Source organism: Rhinolophus sinicus, chromosome 5, assembly GCF_057876585.1.
Source record: "Rhinolophus sinicus isolate RSI-liver-muscle chromosome 5, RSI-T2T, whole genome shotgun sequence".
NCBI lineage: Eukaryota > Metazoa > Chordata > Mammalia > Chiroptera > Rhinolophidae > Rhinolophus > Rhinolophus sinicus.
Window position 1 is genome coordinate 86,493,777 of NC_142505.1, and position 21,498 is coordinate 86,515,274.

Genomic DNA, 21,498 nt, shown 5'->3' on the forward strand with positions numbered 1-21,498 from the left:
ATCCCCAGAATTCCATCACTTGCCCGAGATCACAGATCCCGGTAAATGCTAGCGCCACATGCCTGAGTACGAAGCTAAACGCCCTCTCCAGATTCCTGAGGGGGAGCCGCCTTCTCTACGCCAGTGTGACTGCCAGGGAAGGCGCAGGGGCCAGCAGAGTGTTGTAACTCTGTGCCAGGCTCCATGCCACCTTCCTCCCTAATTTAATACCTCAAGACCTGAAAACACCCAGAGGCCACACAGCTGTGGATTCTTCTGTTACTGATAAAGACTTTTTTTAAATGAGTCATTTCCTTCAAAAAGGAAGAAAAAATGTTTTTAGATGGTAGCAGAAAATACCCACTCTCTGATCCTGCTCAGGTCTCGGAACTCTGTGCCGGGAAGTACCAGTTGCTGGAGGACCTTGCATCCAGCCTCCAACCTCTTGTGGCATGGGGACCCAAGGTCACAATTGACCCCAGGGAACCAGTCACCAGGCTTTTTCACTCAGGAAGGCTGAAGCTCCATCTTCCATCGCAGTGGCAGGAATAGACTTGCCTCCTCAAAACTTGGCCATCCATAGATGGTTGTCTTTGTTTACAGGATGGGAGCATCATTTCAGTCCTGGTCTGTCGCCCTCCTTCCCTGCAAGTTTCTCCTTTCTCTGCCTTTCTCTATCTTTCTCTCTTTTCCTATCACTCCAGTTATTCATTCATTTCTGTTTTCTTCTTATTTATTGAGCCTCCTTCTTATCCACAGGTTTCCACTCTTGATTTCTGTCCTATTCTGGTGAGCCCCCTGACATGAGGGTCCCTTGCTAGCTACACACTATTAAGCCAAGCCTTCCCTGTACTCTTTCCAGAGCATTCCAGAGCTTGGCCTGGGTCAAAGTAAGGCCACTTGGATGTTGCCTGCCCACTAGATAATGTATTCATACTTTACCAGCTTTTTTGAGCCATACTTAACATACAATAAAGTTCAACAATTTTAAGCGTACAGTTCAATGACATCTGGCAAATGGATAAAGGCACGTAATGAGTACCAAAATCAAGATGTAGAACATTTCCATCAGCCCAAAAAGTTTTCTTGTGCCCCTTTGCAAAATCCCCTTTCCCCACCCCTGGCTCTTGGCAATCCTTATTCTGTGTTCTGTCGATATAGTTTGGGCTGTTTTTAGGAATGTCACATAAATGGCATCATAGATTATGTAGTCTTGTGTGTCCTTTATTTAGGATGATAAGATTCATCCATGTTGTTGTGTGTATTGCTAAGAAGAATGCCACTGTTGTTGTACTACAATTTATTTATTCATTCAGCAGTTGATTGGCACTTGGGTAGTTTCCAGTTTGGGGCTAAAATGAATAAAGCTATGAACGTTCATGTACGAGTCCTTGTATGGACATTTTTCTTAAATACTTATGAGTAGCTTGCTGAGTAGTGTGGTAAGTGTATATTTCACTTTATTTTTTAAATGGCCGGCTTGTTTTCCACTGTGGTGGCACCATTTTACGTCCCCACCAGTAGTATATAACACCTCTAGTTTCCCCACATTCTCACCAACACTCAATATGTCAGTCCTTTTAATTTTAGCCTTTCTTGTCGGTGGGAACTGGTATCTCATGGTAGTTTTAATTTGCATTTTCTTTTTATAATTGTCCAGAGGCCACACAGCTGTGGATGTAGAGAATCCTTTTATGCACTTACTGGCCACTCAGTATATCTTCTTTTGTGGTACCTTTTGCCCATTTCTTTTTGGGTTGTTTATCTTCTTCTGAATGGGTTGCAGGAGTTTTTCTGATCTTAATCTCTTTTCTTCTTCCTTCACTTCTCTATCCCTCTGGATCTCTCTCTTTCTCTCCTTGCACCTCTGTCCCAGCTTCTGACTCTCTGCCCCACTCTCACTCGTCCACTACTTGTCCTCTCCCCCTCATCCTCCTTTGCCTCCTTCTTCTTCCTTCTCTACTTGTGTTCTCCCTTCCCCTCCAGGACACCACAAAACCTGAGAATCTGGCCTCCTTTCCCATTCCATATCAGAAAGAACTCTATCACAAGCCCACTCGTTTCAGTCCTGGCCAGGTTCTGTGTTCCAAATAGGGGGAAATAACCCCCTCCCCAGATGAAGCCCTCGAGAAGTAGAAAGGCAGAGCCTGGTATAACGGAGGGGTGGCTTTGCATTCTACTATCTTCCTCCTCCCTACAGATTAGTGGTGTTTATGGATAGAAGGGTTTTTTACTCAAACATAACATTGGAAATTCATGAGTGTTAACTGAAGTTCATCCTGCTTAATCAGTGGTCCAAGAGTCTCCACAAACATAAGATTAGTTGCTCGCATAACAAGGCTCTCCCTTGGCACAGTGCCCACGCCCGGCAGGGCTCTAGTTTGCCCACTCACAGGAAGGAGATGCCTAGCCCAAAAGCCAGCTCCTTGTCATCTCTGTTTGAGGGACCTGGTGTGACAATATTTGATTGCAAGGCTCAGAACACTTAACGCAGTGTTATAGCGCCTCAGATGTGTGACCATGGAATGCTCTTTTTTTAAAAAAGCTTCATTGAGATATAATTCACATACCATACACATCACCCATTTAAGGTAAACAATTCAGTGGTTTTTAATATATTCACAGATATATGCAACCATTACTACCACAGTTTTATATTTCATCACCTCAAAGAGAAACCCTGTACTCTTTAACTATCACCCCCATATCTACATATGTCCCCAGCCCCTGGAAACCACAAATCTACTTTCTATTTCTATAGATTTCCCTATTCTGGACATTTCATATAAATGGAATTATGTAATGTGGTCTTTTTGCATCTGGCTTCTTTCACTTAGCACAATGTTTTCAAGGTTTATCCATGTTCCAGCATGTATCAGAAGTTCATTTCTATGGCTGAATAATAATCTGTTATATGAATGTACCACATTTTGTTTATCCATTCATCAGTCAATGGATATTTGGGTTATCGCCACCTTTTGTTATTATAAATAATGCTGCTGTAAACACTCATGTACAGATTTTTGTGTGGACCTATGTTTTCATTTCACTTGGGTATGTACTAGGAGTGGACTTACTGGGTAATTTGGTAATTCTATGTTTGACCGTTTGAGGAACTGCCAGACTTTTCCGAAGTGGCCATACCATTTTACATTCCCACCAGCACTGTATGAGGGTTTCAATTGCTCTACATTCTCACCAACACTTGTTATTATCTGACTGGAATGGTTTTCTGATCCTATAACCAGATTCTCATAATGTCACACATACATATCCAGCCACAACTACATTTACACAACCATCGACATAGACACACACAAAACTATAGTCATGCATACCTACACACACCTCTAGAGTTCACATACATGCACACAGAATTCCAGATAGACATTTACAGTCACATATACAACCATGCATACACATATAATCACACACAGCATATGTGCATATCATAAACCCACATGCATGAATATACAATAGACCAATGCCATCACACATCTACATACAATTGTCACGGGTTCTGGCACAGAGAGACACATGCACTCAGCAATGCATTCACACCTGCCCCAACACAGACACACAAACAATAATTGTACCCACAAAAGCATAGTCCTAAAAAGGCACACATATATAGTTACCATGACTTATGGGGAGGTAACTGAAGATAGATTGAATATGCATTTACTCTGGTTAGCACAGAGATGTTTAGTGTACTGGGTAGGAAAACCTTTTTTTCACTCATTCTTTAAGCTACAATAGCATATTGAGCATATAAAAAAGACAAGGAAGAGCCAGACATACCCCTGCCCTCATGAAACTTAAAGACTCTAGTGAGGGGATGGTTGGTAAATAAACAAGGGAAACAATCACAGTCTGATACATGTCAATAAGGAAATAAGCAAGGTAGTATGTTAGATAATAGGCCCGGTGCCAGGATAGTAGACAGTTTCCAGGAGGTTTTAGCATTGTTGTTCCCTCTTTCATCCTGGAAAATTGAAAAGGATTCCGATTCACTTTCCATAAATCACTGAATAAACTGGTGTGTGTGGGGGGGTGGAGGGGGGAATGATCAAGACCTAGACCACCTGGTTTTATGTTTTGTCTCATATTAGTTGGGTGACCTTTCTTTCCCTCAGTTTCTCATCCAGAAATGGGGATAGTAATAGTACCTTTAATAAGGATTAAATTAGCTTGTAAAGCCCTTAAAAATGCCTGAGAAGTGTTAAGTTCTCAGTCAATATTAGCCACTGCATCATATTCCAAGAGGAGGTTTTCACAGAGGGAGGTGAGCGTACTGGGAGATGGGTGGGGGGGCCGGGGGCACAGGTCAAGCAGTTTGGAAGTGCCCTGCCGACTGTAAACCCGACGGGCCTTCGTCCTCTGCCGTATCAGAGCCGTCTTTTGGAATGTGGCCTTGGCGTGCCACCCTAATAAACCAACCTGTCCCCGCCCTGCTTTGCCCACAGCCACTAACCACAGAGACGACACACGATGGGTGGCACTGGGCATGGCTCTGTTTTCAGTGGCATCAGGCCTTCTGGAGCAGCTCTGCTGTGGGCCTAGCTTGTGGCATTCACTGGTTCTGCTTGGCTGTCTTTTGTGTCTGTATAGGTCAGCGTTTATCATCCCACACCTGCCTCCCCAGGACATTCCACGGCCATCGTCAGCCTGGCCGGCTCCCAGCAACATCACTCAGCCAATATGTGAGTAAAACACTCAGCCCCCCAACCCCGGCCCCCCGGTCCTGGCACAGAGGGGTCACTGTTGCCATCCCTCTGCCATCGAGCATCACCCTTCCCAAACCATCCCCCCAGAGAGACAACAGCTTCCCTTCCGTTACAACCACCAACGGAAATACTGGTGAAAAACACAAATTAGCAAACCACATCATCCTAGCTCATTATTTTACAAAAGTAGAAAGAGCCTGGAAGATTAGATATGAAAACATTGCTGGGAGATTGGGTAGTGAGCAATTTCTATTGTCTTCCTTTAGATTCAAACTGTTGGGTTATAAATAGATGTTGCTTTAGTAATCAGTGAAAAATAAATGTAGCATTTTAGAGGAGGGAGAAAACCTGCAGAGGAGAACATTCCCGACCAACCCCTTTGCTGAAACCTTTCGATGTCTCACACACAGTCCTTGGAATCTAGAAGGACGTCCTGATGTCTCACCCGAGGGTCATGTACTGGTAACCCCTGCGTCTGGCACACCAAAGTGGGTTCTGTTTTTTTAATGCCTTTAGTCAGCCAGGCACTCTCCCTTTCACAGCCTCACTATTCACGAGTGTCTTCATCCCTGACTCACAGGTGGATTTGATATTCCTGACCCCTCTGCGGACTTCAGAGTAAAAGTACGGCTCCAAACTGAACACATTTTTGCCACATGAAGCCCGTCTCCCTCCATCCCACTAAGCAGCCAGCATTCCGCTGTGTGCCAGAGAACTAAAATTGAACCTGCCTCCCTCCTCCCAGTGTCCTCCTGCCTGCCTATATTAAGCCAGCTCTTCAGGCCATTCCTGGGAGTCAAACAGGTCTCTCCTCTCAGGAGAGGGTGTGGATCAGAGAGGCTTCCAGCTGGCCTCCTATTTCCCCGAACCTTGCTGGCTGCGTCCGTTTTCTTGGGTAATACTCTAAGCTGTGGGAGAATTCACCCTCGGTAGAGCATCACGTCCGGGGTTGAGGCCTTGCTCTGCCACTGATTCCTGGTCACCAACTCCTTTCTCTATTGTAGGCCAGTTTCTTTATTGTCCAAACGCTGATGGGGCCTAAATTAGTGATTTTCAGCTGTGTGAGAGTCTGTGTAGGAGGGGGAGATGGAGAGGGCAGAGATCTGGGCCCCTCCACTACTATTTCAACCAGGTTCTGCCTCTTTGGGCTGCCACACATACTGAGGTTTTGGTTTTCAGAGGCTGTTATTGCTAACCACTGGGCTGAGCCTTCCGTCTCCCTTCCGCCTCCGCTGCTTCCCTGCCCTCCCCTAGGTGTGTACACTGTCTCCCTTCACCAGTCCCTGTGTCTCTCCAGGTTCGTGGCCCTGCACACCTACTCAGCACATGGACCCGATGAGCTGGACCTACAAAAGGGAGAAAGCATCAGGGTGCTGGGAAAGTACCAGGACGGCTGGCTCAGGGGCATCTCCTTGGTCACCGGGCGAGTCGGCATCTTCCCCAACAACTACGTCATCCCTGTTTTCAGGTGCGTCAGCTCGAACCTCAGGCAAGGGGTGTCCGGGCTTCTAGGCCAGGGGCCAGCTGTGGGTTGAACTGCTGAAGGATTCGATGCTCTTTCAGAGTGTGGGTCAAAAACAGCTTTTGCCCTAGTACTCTCCTAACATTTTAATTTAAAAACTATATATATAGCAAAAAATAGTTATCTTTTGTATGGCTCTTCACAGTTTACAAGCACTTTCACATTTTTAACAATGTATTGGCTACGTCCAAGAATCCTGTAAGGTTGATATTTACAGATGAGAAAACGGATGTACAGAGTTAGGCAACCTGCCGAAAAACTAGATTTCAGGTTTTGTGCGCAAACCCCAAAAATCCCACTTCACATCCTCCACCTCGACGCTCCATCTAGTGGCAGAAAAGGGAAATGTGACGGTCAGACGACCTCCCAGAGCATCTCAGGAAATGTCCCAGGATGCTGGGCCATTCATTAGCAGAGTTTCCATGAACTTAGACCAGGGCTTGTCCATCCACACCCCAGGTCAAATGCTAGTTACCCCGTGGTTCTTCTTTCCCAGCCTTTCATTCGGTGGTATACCTATGAATTTCACTGGGCCACAGTTGTGTCTAGCCACCTCATACCACAATCACAATGCACACAAACCCTAAAACTATCCACAAATTCCTCCTACCTTCACCCCCACCAGCCCAGGCAAAGCCTGTCACAGGCAGTGAGGCCATCACCACACATCTAAAGCTGCCTTTATGACATACTAGAGGAAAGTGATAATGCCATTGTACGCTATGGGGGTCACTCCTAAAGTCATATGACCAGTTTGGGGGACCTTCGTGTAGGTGGGCACTGAGTCTGGAGGAGACCAGCAAGGATGGTGAGGAGACAGAAAACCACATCACAGGAGGAACTGATAAACTAAGGTTGTTCAAGCTGTAGAAAGAAGGGTCAAAGGGACCATAATAGACTATGAGACCAGGAAGTAGATTTGTTCCATGAGGGGCAGTGAACCAGTGGATACAACTTAGAAGGGTTTGGTTCAATAAAAGGCTGCATTTTCTAACCCATAGATATCCCCATCAGGCTAGCTGGTGAGGTGGTGGACCCCCTTTCTAGCAAGAATACAGGCAAAGTCTGGGTTCCCATAGATCCAGGCCTACATAAAAAGATTTCTTCACATGGCAGAAAGTTGGAGTAGAAGATCATAGTTATTCCCGTCGATGGAAGGTTCTTGGGATTTGTTAGAAAGTTGCAAAATATCCAAAAGAAAGCTAAGGGTATCTATCAATGATCCATTAATTCATTTATTTCACAAATACTTATTGAGCACTGACACATGTCAGGCACCTTTCTAGATACTGGGGAAATACCAGTGAACAAAATACACAAAATTCCTGCCCACAGGAGCTTACCTTCTACTGGAACACACAAAAACCAAGATATATAAGTAATATACATGATATGTTAATGATAAGAGCCAAGAAGAAAACCAAATCAGGAAAGGGGGATAAAATTCGTGTGGGGGTGATTAAAGTTGTAATAGTTTGGTCAGCGATGGCCTTTCTGAGAAGTGAGGAGGAATTAAGGAATTGAGGAGCGAGCCATGTGAAGCTCTGAAGAAAGTGTATTTCAGGTCAAAGCAACAGCACATTCTGGAACAAAGGCCCTGGGGTCGGAGAGTCCCTGACATGAGGCCAACAGGACCGGATTAAAGCAACTAAGGGGGACGTTCATAGCAGATGAGGTCAGAATGGTCACAGGAAGTCAGATCATCTAGAATTTCCTAGGTCATAATGAGGAATTTGGCTTTAACCCTATTGCAGGGTTTTGAGCAGAAGAGGGTTTGAACCAGAATCCTTCTAGTTGCTGATTTAGAATAAACTGTAGAGAGGGAAAAGTAGAACAAAGATGAGTCAAGAGGATATTGTAATAATCCAGAGGAGAGATTTTCATCTGTGTGAAAGTCTATGGAGGTGAATTGAACAAGGGCGTTAGCCTGGTTCATAGAGTCTGACCAATGAGAGTCTGGCTATGTTCTGAAGGGAGAGACAGCAGGATTTTATGACAGATCAAATATTGGGTGGGAAAGAATAGAGGATTCAAGATGAGTCCAAGTTTTGCCCTGAGTCACTGGAAGATGGAGTTGCCTTTTACTGAGATGGAGGTGAAAACCAAAAGAACAGGTTCTTTGGTGAGGGCAATGGGAGGCTGCAAAAGCTTGGTTTGCAGCAGATTAAGTCTCAGGTGCCTATTAGTAATCCTAGTAAAGATGTTGGTCAGCGGTTAGGTATACAAATCTAGCATTTAAGAAAGACGTCCAGGCTTAAGATGGCATTTAAGTCCCTAACAATAGATGGAATCATCCTGGTAGGATCAGGTGTATTGGCGAGAATGACAGTAAGCCAGGAGCTCAAATCTTCCAGGAATGAGAGACCTGGGGGAAATGATGACTGCGGCCAGTTGGTAGAGTCTAATAACATGCACCAAAGCTGGGAAGTATGGAGGAGGCTGGGAGAATGACCTAGAAGTCAAAATGAAGAGCAAGGGGGATGCCTACCCTAATTCTCCAGGGCCATGCTAGGGCATCTGCTTATGCATCAGACCTCAGCCCAAAGTCCTGGTTATGCTATGAAAGAATCATTAGATTAAGAGTGACCAGATAGTTTGTCATCCAGACTAGGACACTTCTGAGCTAAGGGAGGGACATTCTTACAACAAGTGTAAGTGGAGACTCTCCTGGGAAAGTCAGGACATGCCATCACCCTAACTGGGACGTATGTAGGACTCCATTCCATTGTATTTCCAGGCTCCAGCTTCCCTTTACCACGTCCTTGAATTTTCTCCTCTTGTTTTCCTGGGCATGTCATGAGCATCTAGACTCACCTGCTTCCATATGGCTGCATGTCAGGCGATGGATGGGGTTTCAGCCCCACGAGTCACCATTGATTCCATCTTCCCCACCCCAGCTGAGGTGCTACTTTCGCTGAGGGGTGTTTTTGCTTCTAAAGAACCAGCATGTCCAAGAAGAAGTATATTCCCTGTCAGAGTATCTTCTCCTGAAGGCTATTAGGTGACCGAGGAGCAATGCTTTCCACGTGTGTGTTTTCCTTGATGGTCTCCCAGACACAGAGAACGTTCCCGTCCCCACTGATCTCGGACATGGATGACATACGTCCAATTTGTCGATCTGGGGGCAGCTCATCCTTGTTCCTAACCACCCTTTCCACTATGGGAGGTTTAGTTCCTCCTGCTTCTTAGGGCTGAATGATACTGTCATTTGTCAGCTGGGTTTCTACTACTTTAAGCAGGTTATGTTAGAACTGAGCAGGTTGGACTACCTGTGTTTGCGCTCTTTTGTTATGCGTGTGTGTGTGTGAGAGAGAGAGAGAGAGGCTCCCCCATCCCCTTTGTTTTCCGTCTGCAGTGGTGGCCCTCCACTGGCACCTGCCCCCTTGGCGTATAGTGCCACCTTTTATAAACATCCAGGGCTCATCCTGGTTATGCTATGAAAGAATCATTAGATTAAGAGGTATGAACATTTGAATCTTCGCTCTTATCAGCCCCCTGAACATTTGAATCTTCGCTCTTATCAGCACCGTTCCCTCATGAACTGAGCCAGCCAGAGCTTCACAACTACCTATAGATAGCCCAGAGTTGACCAGAATGCCAGGGTTTTGATATAAGATTCAGCAAGTAAACCTTTTAGTTATCAGGAGAGGAAAAGGCTGCCATACTACCCAGAGCTCCAGCCCTCCGTGCTAGACATGGACGCCCACCAGTCCAGCTGTGTTGACCACAACTAGATCTCCACCACCGTGACGTGTTTCCCCAGAACCTAGAGAAATCCATTGGTTCAAGTTGTATAGGACATTTGTCACGTTGTCATCCAAACCCCGTCTTAATAGCACCAATATCCCTTTGGGTTTCCTCCTTTGTGCATAGTCTTGGTGGGAGGCAGAAGTTTCCTCCCTTTTCGGAGGCTGAAGAAACCAACTCCTCCTCCTCCTCAACCCATCACCACAGCTAAGGGACCGGCTTCGCCAACCTGGTACTCCCAACTCTTGGACCTTGGAAATTTGAACACGGGAGGAAAGAATGTGGGCCAAGTTGAAGGCCATTCCTGGCGAGAACACAAGCAGCACCGTCTGATCAGACGCTTCCCCGCCTCAGATTCCCACTGCCGAGCTCTCGGCAGCCTCCCTCCGATCCTGTTTCCAAGCCCTTTCCACCCCTTCTCATCCTCCCAACAAATTCCCTTCTGCCCGGTTAGCCAGGATATTTCTCTTTCCTGCAACCTTCACTGGACATATGTGTCCTCCTGGTGTCTTTGGGATGGAGAAAAGTGACACTTGGGCCACCACTCATTTTCCTTTAACTTTCTACACAAAACTATATGAAAATTGTCAAGGTCCAAGCTCACACCTCACCAGGCAGCCACTACCAGTGGTGAGCACATACAGCTGCCATTTGTGATGCTCCTTTCAAACACTGGGCAAGTCCTTAAGGGCTCATGTCATAGACAGAGAAGGGGACGTGAATCTACACACTCAAATAGCACAATAAGCAAATCAGACGCAACATGCATTCTTTTCACCCAAGCTCAAAGTGTCTTTCAGTCTCTCCATCTGGATAAAAGGACCGTGATGTCTGCAGGTCTGGGCTGTCATGGGGACTAATTAGTATTGGTGAGCAAAGTGCTTTGATGTTAGAAGAAAGTGCTAGATAAGTGCTAAGCTTTTGGCCAAAAGACATAGAGAAACTCCGTGTTGGATGGGGGCCTTGGGATTTAGGAGTTTCTGGAATCCAGCCTCGTGCTGGTGTCAGAAAAAATGAGGTCACACCTCAGTCTGTAAATAGTCGTTCAAAGAAGAAACTGCTAGAATAAGGCTGGCTTGGGCCTAGCTAACTGTATTCTGTCCTTGCTGCGGCTGCTGAAAAACAGTTTGGGAACCTGTCTTTCCTGTTTTCAGCCCATTTTGCAATGTCCAGCACCTTAAAGCCTCTGTTCAAAAGACAGGCAGTTGCAGACTCTGCCATGGAAGCCAGTGCTGGGGCTTTCTCTCCACCACCCAGCCCTCATCTCCAGAAAGTAGTTTGCACTCTTGCTGGTGGGCAGCCCATTCCTCTTTACTGAGCATCACTGGGGGCCAGAGGCAGGTGGACGGCTGTGGACAACGTCCCCTAGCTGCAGGCATCAGCTCCTGGCACACCGGGCTGCGTATGCGTCTTGGGAAGGATTGGCCACGTTACATGATGCCTTATCCATCTCTGTACAACACTGGCTGGCTCATTATTAAACTGCGTATCAGTTTTTTAAGCAAAAAAAAAGGAGAAAAGGAGATAAAAGGGGAAATTCCCTTAAGAGAAACCTGGAGGGCAGCTCTGTGCCGGGGCTTACGGTCAAGGTGGTTATTCCCAGGTAATTAGCCAAGGTTATTTCATCAGCAGAGTGACAAGGTGATTCGTGGACTGCTCAGTTGGTGCTGTGATGTTGAGGTAGGATTGGTAAAAGGCCAGGAAAGGCATGTAGAATGACGGCCATTCCCTCTGGGTTTCAGGGACTTGCAGGCTGGGAATGATGGAGAAGAGGTTGCTGTTTTACAAAACTTGAATGCTAGTCTTAAAAATCAGAGCCCAAGGCTGAAGAATCAGGGTCTCATGGAGGCAGCTGTAGGGCCTACGCCCTGCATTAGTTCATGTCTTCCAAGCAGGGTGCCGGGTTTCCCCTGCTACCAAATGATGAATGCTCTAACTAGCCCGAAGGCAGTGTGGTTCAGTGGTAAGAGCACAGGTGCCGTGGCTTAGTGGTAGAGCAGAGGGCCAGCCTGGACCTGGGTTCAAATCTCAAGTCTAGGAGTTGCTTGGACAAGTAACTGTAAATCTCCATTTATTTAATCTACGAAATAGTGGCACTAATAGGACTCTACCTCAAAAGGATATTGTGGAGAACCCATGAGATAAAGTGGGCAAAGTATGTGGCCAGTGCCCGGCATACAGCAAGTGCCCAGTCTGGTGTTGGCCAAAACAACTGGTATCAGTGCCGAAAGCACTGTGGCGGCCATTCAGCAAACATTGATTAACAGACAATAACGCAGAACACACAAAACGAGTCGTACCAAACAAATCTCTGCCTTCAAAGAGTTTAGAATCTAGTGGGAAAAATCCCTGAATGAACAAACCACCACTGCAAAGTGAGACGAACACCTGAAAGGCCTTGTGCTCTGAACGCAAGGGCTGAAGGGACGTGGGGTGAGCAGTGGTGGGAGCTGGAGTGAAAGATGATGTAAGTCACGTCATCTGGCCCACCAGGGCCTGTGTGAGAGCCTCTGCTTGTGCTCAGCACACCACCGTGGTCAGGTGTAGGGGTGTGGCCCGCTTAGTTAAGCCCCCGATGTCAGCGAAAAGCGTGTTTATGGGTTGGAAGAGGGGAAGGCATGGTCATATTTAGTGGACCAGTTCGGAGCTGGTAGTTGTGTTGTTGTTTTTTTAAATAGGACCCTTAGCTGACTACTTTCTTTATTCCTTCTCTTCTGAAACAATTTCCACAACCAGAAAGACATCTAGCTTTGCAGATTCCCGGAGCCCAGGTCTCTACGCTGCATGGACATTATCCACCTCATCTGTGTCCTCCCAAGGCAGCATTTCAGAAGGTGACCCCCGACAGAGCCGTGCCTTCAAGTCCATCTTTGTGCCCACGGCCATTGTCAACCCCGTGAGGACCACGGCCAGCCTGGGGACATTCAGACAGGGCTCCCTTCGGAAAGGGCGGAGCAGCATGAAAAAGAGTAAGTGGTGGCAGAGAGGTACGTGCCTGGCGCTAAGTGATGGGGGGACCTGACCCCGGAGGGATGGAGTGCCTTCTGCAGAAACAGGGATCTTGGCTTGAAAACAAGGCTCTGTGAAGAGGGCTTTACGATCCACAAAGACTGAGTTGTTTTACGCAAGGAAGCCAGACCAACTCAAGGTCCCTGCCCTCTAGTCACTTCATACGTGCATGTTGATTGGGATGGTGGCAGCCCTGAGCGCCAACATGTGATGAGAACACAGCCTAGGCGGGTGCTGGCTCTTATTAAGATGCAACAACCAAAGCACTTGCTGGATCAGTGCTTCTCAAACTATGCTCCAGGGAACCCTTCAGGGTGCCAAAAGGGAAACATGGGAAGGATGGGGGTGAGGAGGGAAAGAAGGTTAAGTGGTCATTGCTATGAGCCTCTGAATTCCACTTTGTTAGTTAGCTAATACCTGCACGAAGTCTAAAAAACATTATATTGTACGAAAGCGAGTCTCCTTCATATCATTAACCCCCAGCCCCAAGTTCTCTTCCATGTACGTATGCGTATGTACCTTGTAATCATACTCACTGCACTGTTCTATACCTTGCTTTTGTCTTTACCTGTGTAACCTTTACCTGCACACATGGCCATCATATATGACTTTCCCCTTAAAAGCCATGCTTTTATCTCCTAACACATTGAGCTTCTACATAAGACCTCCTTTTCAGGGGTTTTCATCTTAAAAGTGTTTGAAACCCATTGTTTCACAACACATCGAGGTTTTATGTTTGTATACCTCTCCAAGAGAACATAATGAGCCAAGCAAAGTGAATTTAAGTTATTCTATGTCCTCTGATATAAACTGGGCTCTGCTACCTTAAAAATATCATTAAATGTGAAAATGCAATATGACTCATCAGAGCAAAAGAATAACACGTGAGACAATATGCCACACAGGAAAATGTCCCAAGAAAATTAAATATCTCTCTCAGTGCTTTCATCTGATCACCCGCTTTACTTCAGTCTCACTCTTCTTGCCTCTCAGTTCTACCCAATCATCGTCCCTCCTTCACCCTCCAGTACCTTCCTCCATCTTTCCCCCTACCCACCCCCCACACACACACACACACACAAAATAATTCATCCTATCACAAGAGCCTTGGGCAAGGCAAGTCTCTGACCTCTTCAGACTTCAGTTTTCTCGTTTGTAAAATGGAAATAAAAATAGGACCAACTTCATCAGGGTTATTGTATGGATTTAATAAAATAATCCATGTAGGACTGATGACACAGCACCTGGCACATCACGAGCTGTTGAGAAAATTAGCTATTGATATAGTATTATTTTGTCAGTATTATCATTGCTGCTGCAACTAAGCAGATCATATTTGCAACATCCAGTGTATGAACTCACTTAGGCTCCGTCTAGGCCACTTGCAAATGCCGGAAAGTACACCCGTTGGCAATTGCTCATGCATCCTTTCAGACACTCCCTCCCTACCTTTGTGTAGCTCATGATTATCTTGGAGCTTTGACTGCTTGCATTGTATGCACATATCATAGGAAAGCATTAGCTCTCTTAGAAATTAGGAACCAACAAAATACATAAATAACTCATACACCAATTTTGTACATGTTTCCGGGAGACGGAGGCCATGTCTGCCCAGTGCTGCTTTGACTTTCCCAGATCCCGGAGGCTGTTTCTCTCTCTCACCTTTTCCCAAGGTGAGGCTGGTCAAACTATCAATCTCCGCAAAGCGAAAAGAAGTGACAGCAGAATTGACTGTATGTGCCTCACAGGGCTGACAGTGGCAAAATAAATGTCTACATCGAAAGGTCAGACCTGTGTAAATGGTGACTGGCTTGCTTGCAGTCACCGACTGTGTTCAGTGAGCGTTCTGCTTTCCATGTTCACATCCAGCTTGACATGAGTCACAATGCAGAACATGGCCTTGGCTCGGATCCTCTGTGCTGGACACAAATGACTGATTCACACACATGTCCATAGAGCGTCACACACGACTAACATTTCTGACGAGACGTCACCTATGGCTCTCTAAATGCTGGGAGATCTTTATGGAGAAACGGCTGCGTGCTTCTCTGCCTCCCCCCAGGGTGCAGTGAACTCCTGATTATTCCCCAGGTCACCTACAGGACCTAGGATGGGGACCTCCTGTCTCCAGAGAATTGGAGGGAAAAGGATGGCTTCCTTTTACTGAGTGGGGACCACTCCAATTAAGAAAAATAAAAAAGAATGAGTTCAGGAAAGAGACAAAACCAAGCTCCTATACTTTACAAACCCATAGGAGGGTTTGCTATCCTTTATCCTCAAATAATATCTAACAAACATGGGCCATTTATTAGGGTCCAGGCACAGTCCTAACATTTTGCACACATTGTAAAATGTAGTCCTCACACCAACCCTATGTGGTGCTGTTATTAGCTCCAGTTTGCAAATGAGGGGACTGAGGTACAGGGAGGTGATGGGACGCACTTGTCCCCAGCTCCCTGGAAGGAGATCTTATTCCAGAGCCTGTGTCATGGGACTTTGCAAGCATCCTCCACACACAGCCCTACTCTAGAGTAACTTTTCCAAATGTCCTTCCACCTGGTGTCACATTTGCCTAGCACACACACATTTAATATCCCACTCACCCTTCCTCCCTGCAGCCCCCAACTAAAAGGGTCCCACAACTACATACCTAAAACTTCTGTTATACTTTTCTTCAAGTAGCTGGTCAGAGTCCTCTCCTTTCATCTAATTCCCTCTCTCCCTCCCTCTCATCCCTCTCTGTTGACTCTCAATTTCTGTTCTCTCTTTCTGTCTCCTTTTTTTTTCCTCTTTGGTCTGCATTCCTCTATTTCTTTCTCATTGTGAAGCCATCTCTAGGTGTGTGTTCTTCACTTTCCATCTTAAAGATCTAGAGGGAGAGAGTAGGAGAGTGTGTGTCTGTGTCTGTGTGTGTGTGTATGTGTGTGTGTGTGTGTGTGTGTGTGTGTGTGTGTGTAAGAGAGGGAGAGAGAGAGAGAGAGGCAAATGGAAGTAATATACCTTCTGACACCACCCCCGCAACATTCAGCTAGCCACTTATTTGCTGCCAGCATCAGCAAACAGCACTAAAAAAAGAATAAGGTCACCTTTGAAAGACCCTGAGAGAATGTGAGCACAGTCATATTGGGAAAGCACTTAACTATTCTGGGATATCAGGACATGTTGCTCACCCAGCCCCAACCCAACCTGCTGTTGGCTGCCCCCGTTGCTGATATCTCTGTCATATAATTCCCCAGATGGATCACTGCAAAGACCTGTCCAGTCAGGGATCCCCACCATTGTGGTGGGCTCCCTCAAACGCAGCCCCACCATGGTCGTACGGCCTCAGCAGTTCCAATTCCAGCAGCCGCAGGGGATCCCCTCGACAGTGGTGACAGAGATGGGATCCAAGCCCATTCCTACTGGGGAGCCCGCCCTCACGTGCCTCAGCAGGGGCAGCGACAGCAGGATCCACTCGGCAGCCAGTTCCATCATCATGGAAGGCAAGGAAATCCCCATCAAGAGTGAGCCTCCACCCAAACCTCCAGCATCTGCCCCACCATCGATCCTGGTGAAGCCAGAAAACTCAAGAAATGGCAGCGAAAAGGTAGGAGTGAGGTGACCTTAGGGAGACATAACCCTTTAGACCCCTAACATGGCCCAGTGTCCCAGCTCCTGAGATTTTAGTTTTAATAGACAAGGAATCAAAATTACAGCCTCAAAAGAATCCTCACACCTTCACCAGATGTGTTACTGAGTCTCCTTTCATGCTTTCTGAATATTTCATACATATTTCTTTGGAGGCCCGGAGGTGGCTTGGAAAAAACATTGCTTTGGCATCAGACAAATCTTAATTTGAATTCCAGCTCTGCTGTTTACTAGCTCTTGACTTTGAAGACTTTTTTTTGCCTAATCTTTAAAATGGCGTGAGAATAGTAACAGCCTCATAGGCCTGGATTGGAGACTAAATGAGATAAGATATGTGTACATAGGGCTTGATCCATAATTGTTCATAGTATAGAAGAGGCAACAGAGACACGTTGAATTCAAGTGACTTATGAAGGTCACACTGAGTTATGACGACTCCAGCAACTAACTGCTATTGTGACCTCCGTGGCAGAAGTCAGATCTGTTAACTTCTATGCCAGGGCTTTTCCCACTAGAAGACATGAGAGTTTTTGTAAAAGACTTATGTTCTCAATAATATCCTTGAAGCAGGAGGGATGGTGGGATGGAGGAGGTGACATTAAGAAATTAGGTGATCCTCACGTCTTTTAGTTTATTGAACATCACATCACCCTCACCATCACCACCACCATCACCACCATCACCACCATCATCACCATCACCACCATCACCACCACCATCACTCATTCAATGGAAAGATGATATGGTTTCCTTCTCTTTGTTAAGCACTTACTGCATACTAATGACGTGGCAGGCACTGTGCTGAGTACTTCACATTGTTATCTCTCATTTAATCCAGACAACAACCCCCTGAAGTAGGTATTATTATTATTACCCTCATTTTAAAGTGAGGAAATGGAGGCTTAAGGAGTTAAAGTACATTACCCAAAGGCACACAGTTGACACACATTAATATCTAGAGTAGAACCAGATCTAATACAAAAACGCACGCTCTTAATGCTAAGCAATAAGCTTGTAGAGAAAGGCATTTAGAAAAAAAAGTGTTGACTGAGATAAATGTTGGGATTTTTTTTCTGAATTATATTTTCAAATAATTTAAAAATTTCCAGGCCCCTGTTGCCTGTTACCCCAAGCCCTCAAACTGTAAGCATTTAATAAGTGCCCAGCCCTCTGCTAGATATGGTGAAGGTCAAAAGTAGGAAGAAACTGGGATTCTCAGTGGGGGATACTAAGGTCAAATTTCATAGAAAAAAAAGAAGAAATCATTCCTCAGCAGTACCACAAAACACTGTATTAAGCCCTAAGATAGGGCTTGACCAAAACAAATACCTATCAGTACCAGACAGATATTAATATATAACAGACTGGAGAGGTGAAAGGAAAGAGGGGGCTTGTGCAAACAGGAGACAGTTCCTTCCATATAAATGGGGAACTGTTAATCAGTTCCAGTCAATTTTTGCCAATATGGGGAATAGGCCCAGGGTGCCAGATCTTTGATTTTTTTAAGAGATATATGAAATACTGATTTTCATATGCAATCTCCCAATTTTTATGTATTGGCAACTTAAACTCTCAAACATTTTACAGACTAAATTCAGCCAGCAGGTGTCCAGTTTGCAAACTTGGCTCTGAGGACTTATAAAGCCATTACAGAACTCTCTGATGGAGTCAGCAGGGGAGGCCTTAAGGAAGTGATACGCCTTGAGATAGGCCTTAAGGTTAGGTAGAGAGGCGAGAGGGAAGGTAAACTTCTTATACTTCCTAGAATGGATCATATCCTGTTGCCTCAGGCCCTTTTCTCAGGTAAATAGTTGCCTACCCTTTTTCTTCTAGATAATTCCTAATCATTCTTCAGTTCTCAATTTAAGTAGCTTTGCTTCTAGGAAGCCTAGCCCCATTCCAGCATCAGTTCAATACTCCGCTGCATTCTCTTAGCATCTTCCCCCATCATGACGCTTGCTATAGTTGTCTTTTTGTCAGGGCAGTTTTGTTCACTCTTGGATTCACAGCACCTGACAGAGGGCATGCTGCATTGTAGACACTCATGGTAGACACAGGTATTTCCTGAATGAACGTGGGAATGAGACCTTCAAGCAAGGACAAGTATAGAGACACAGCATGGACCAAGTCCCAGGGGAAAATGGCATGTCTCCCACCTCACCAGTGTCTCTTTGCTTTCTTTCTCTTGCAGCAAGTCAAAACCGTGAGATTTCAGAATTACAGTCCTCCTCCCACCAAACACACCACCTTCCAACCCACCTCCGGAAAACCTGAACAGCCAGCCACCCCTAAAGGATCCCAGCCTGATGCAACCCCCTTGGGCCCAGAGATGACCATCCTATTCGCCCACCGAAGCGGCTGCCATTCCGGACAACAGACAGAACTCCGGAGGAAGTCAACTTTTGGCAAGAGCATGACCCCAGTGTCCACTGCCTCAGCCACACCGACCGTGTTTCCCAGCAAATGAATCTACAGGTGGCTTTTCCTAGACCCCAAAGAGGTGAATTGCATTTAAATACAGTCTGCCTCCACTGAGGGTGTCCTGCCATTCTTTGGGTACTCGAGCCTGGGTCCTTGTTCTGCCCATTTTACCTCCAGGAAAGGAAAGGTGGGAGCAGGGATTCCTGCACTGGGTGGGAAGATAGATTGGGTGGCTTCCAAAATATTGATCCGATGCAGCAAGGCCCACTACTCGGACCAAGGAGTGGGGGAACCATCCTGCCCACCCTGTTCCCCAGCCTGGAGTGTGGGGCCTCTTGTCCCCTGTGTTCTGTGCAGAATTTCTATGGCGCACTAAAATGGGCTTCACCCAGGGGTGTCACAGTGGTGGGAATGTTGGCATTGCTTCTTTGAACATCACCATGTTCTCAACAAGCATTAGAACAGCCGCTGTCATCTTCTGGGACCTGTACACTGGCTGCTGGTAGCCACCGTATCTTTTTCCCTCCACAGAGTCATAATACTGGCAGCAGAGAGAGAATTTCTGGGAAGGGTGTGAGATGGATACTTTGAATGTGCCAAAATCCTCTAAAACCAAAGGGAGTCAGCTTCCCAAGTTTGCTCCAAACAAGGAGGTCAGAGAGAAAGCTGACCTAGTACCAAAAGATTATCATGCTTGAAGCTTTTCAACCCATTTTCCTACCATGTTAATCCTGCGTAATAGATAGGAGGAAGCACGTAGCTATGGATAGGATGCTGTATGGTGTTATGGACAATTCATCCTGGTTCTGTAGTCTGACTTCCCTAAGAGAACACGGAATGCTTAAAAATAACGTTGTAAGAGATTTGGGTTTAGATATATATTCTGTGTGCATTGCAACATTCTTTACTTTCTCTGATGTCTTCTCCTCTGGGGCAGGCTAGCTATTGCACGGGATAAGGCAGCAATATCAGTGAGAAAAGGCCAGCCCACAGCTGGGGTGAGGGCACTTCCTAGAGGAAAGCCGCTCTCAAAGGGACTGGACAAAGAAGGCTGGAGAGGAAAAGGGGAGAAAGGAGGAGAAGAGGGAGGGTGAAGGAAGCATGCAAGACAGACAGAGCAGGGAGGGCGAGAAAGAAAGAGGAATGAGGGGAGGAGAATATCGGGGAAGAAGATCAAAGAGGCTTGGAGAGTGGCCTTGACATTCCTGACAGGTGGAGAAAGAAGCACAGAGTCTGCAAAACTAGGTGACCCCACGAAGATGGGGCTGACGCAAACAGGACCAGCCAGGAAAAGCCGTGTAAACAAGGGTGAGAGGGCATCCCGGAGAGCCGAGGCAATGCTGTAAGACCACCCATTAGTTCTCATTAAACTTAATTGTTGTGATTTAACATTTATTACATGTCATCAATGTGGGCACTTTAATGCATAAATGCCATTTGCTAAGGCTGGGTGCCATTTAAAAAAGGCACATCTAATTAGACCTTCTCCCTCCTTGAAGAATTCCCAGTTCTTTAAGATCCCGGGATTAAAAACATGTATCTTTTATATACCCACTCACACACTTGGCAAAGTGGATTGTCCACAGACTTTTCCAGACCTTAATAAGACAAAACAAAACCATAATCCTGCCAAGGAATACCGTATGTATGTCAGACCTTTGCAGCTGTTAGAGCTAACTTGGTAACACATTATATTGTTTCTGTGAGATATTGACCCGTGTCTACTCCACAAAATCAACATGCCCAACTCCATGCCTCATTGAACGGAATAATCCACGTAGAGAAATGGAGGAAAGTCACAAGGACAGGGAGTCATGGTGTAACCTGTCAAAATATGAGTACCTACGGCTCATCTTTACGCAATACAGCACCCTTGATAAGTTTAGCAGTGAGTTTGGCAATCTGCTCTATACCCAGAGTGGCAAGTAAATGACATGACCAGTCAACTCAGTAGCAATGGATCCAGTTAATTTTTAACTGTTGGGGCTGAGCAACAGATCATTTGAGTGTAATAGAGACACAGCCCATGCCTTTCAAATGAAACAGAGCATTCTCCCCATTGTCCACCATCTCTATAGGGTTCCCTCTCCGAGAACTGTAAACAACTCCAAAGGCCGGCTGCCCCCACTCCATCCAGCCTCGTCACCCATTCCCAGCATCCAACCAAATCCCACCCCTGTGGAGCCTTGTGGGGAAAAGTTGAACTTACTAGCACCTCCAGCCATGCATTCCACCACCATGTTTCAGGTATTTCCTATGTGCCAGGATGATAGATACATCTTCTCCTGTAATTTCCACCAGAGCCTTACAAGGCAGGTGTAATTGTCCCCATTATAGAGTCGAGGAAACCGAGCCTTGAAGAATAACCACAGCTAGTAGCAGAACGAGGTTGGTAGCTGCCCATACCCCCACATTCAAGCTATCTCACCTCAAATCCCAACTTGGGGGTGGGGGGAGGTTATGCTG

At 46.1% G+C, this 21,498-nt stretch overlaps 1 protein-coding gene and 1 long non-coding RNA gene across 3 annotated transcripts in view; one reads left to right on the forward strand and one right to left on the reverse strand.

Moving 5' to 3' along the window:
- The window catches only part of SH3RF2 (SH3 domain containing ring finger 2), a 113,034-nt gene that overhangs the window by 77,290 nt on the left and 14,246 nt on the right, over positions 1–21,498 (forward strand). Inside the window, exons 6-10 of the mRNA XM_019739097.3 lie at positions 4,591–4,682; positions 6,004–6,174; positions 12,712–12,944; positions 16,221–16,570; positions 18,803–19,111. Of these exons, the coding sequence (XP_019594656.2) occupies positions 4,591–4,682; positions 6,004–6,174; positions 12,712–12,944; positions 16,221–16,570; positions 18,803–19,078 (1,122 nt within the window). The 3' untranslated portion in view covers positions 19,079–19,111. The remainder of the gene's footprint in view (positions 1–4,590; positions 4,683–6,003; positions 6,175–12,711; positions 12,945–16,220; positions 16,571–18,802; positions 19,112–21,498) is intronic.
- The window catches only part of LOC141567287 (uncharacterized), a 49,681-nt gene that overhangs the window by 18,096 nt on the left and 10,087 nt on the right, over positions 1–21,498 (reverse strand). The gene's annotated exons all lie outside the window — the stretch shown is intronic.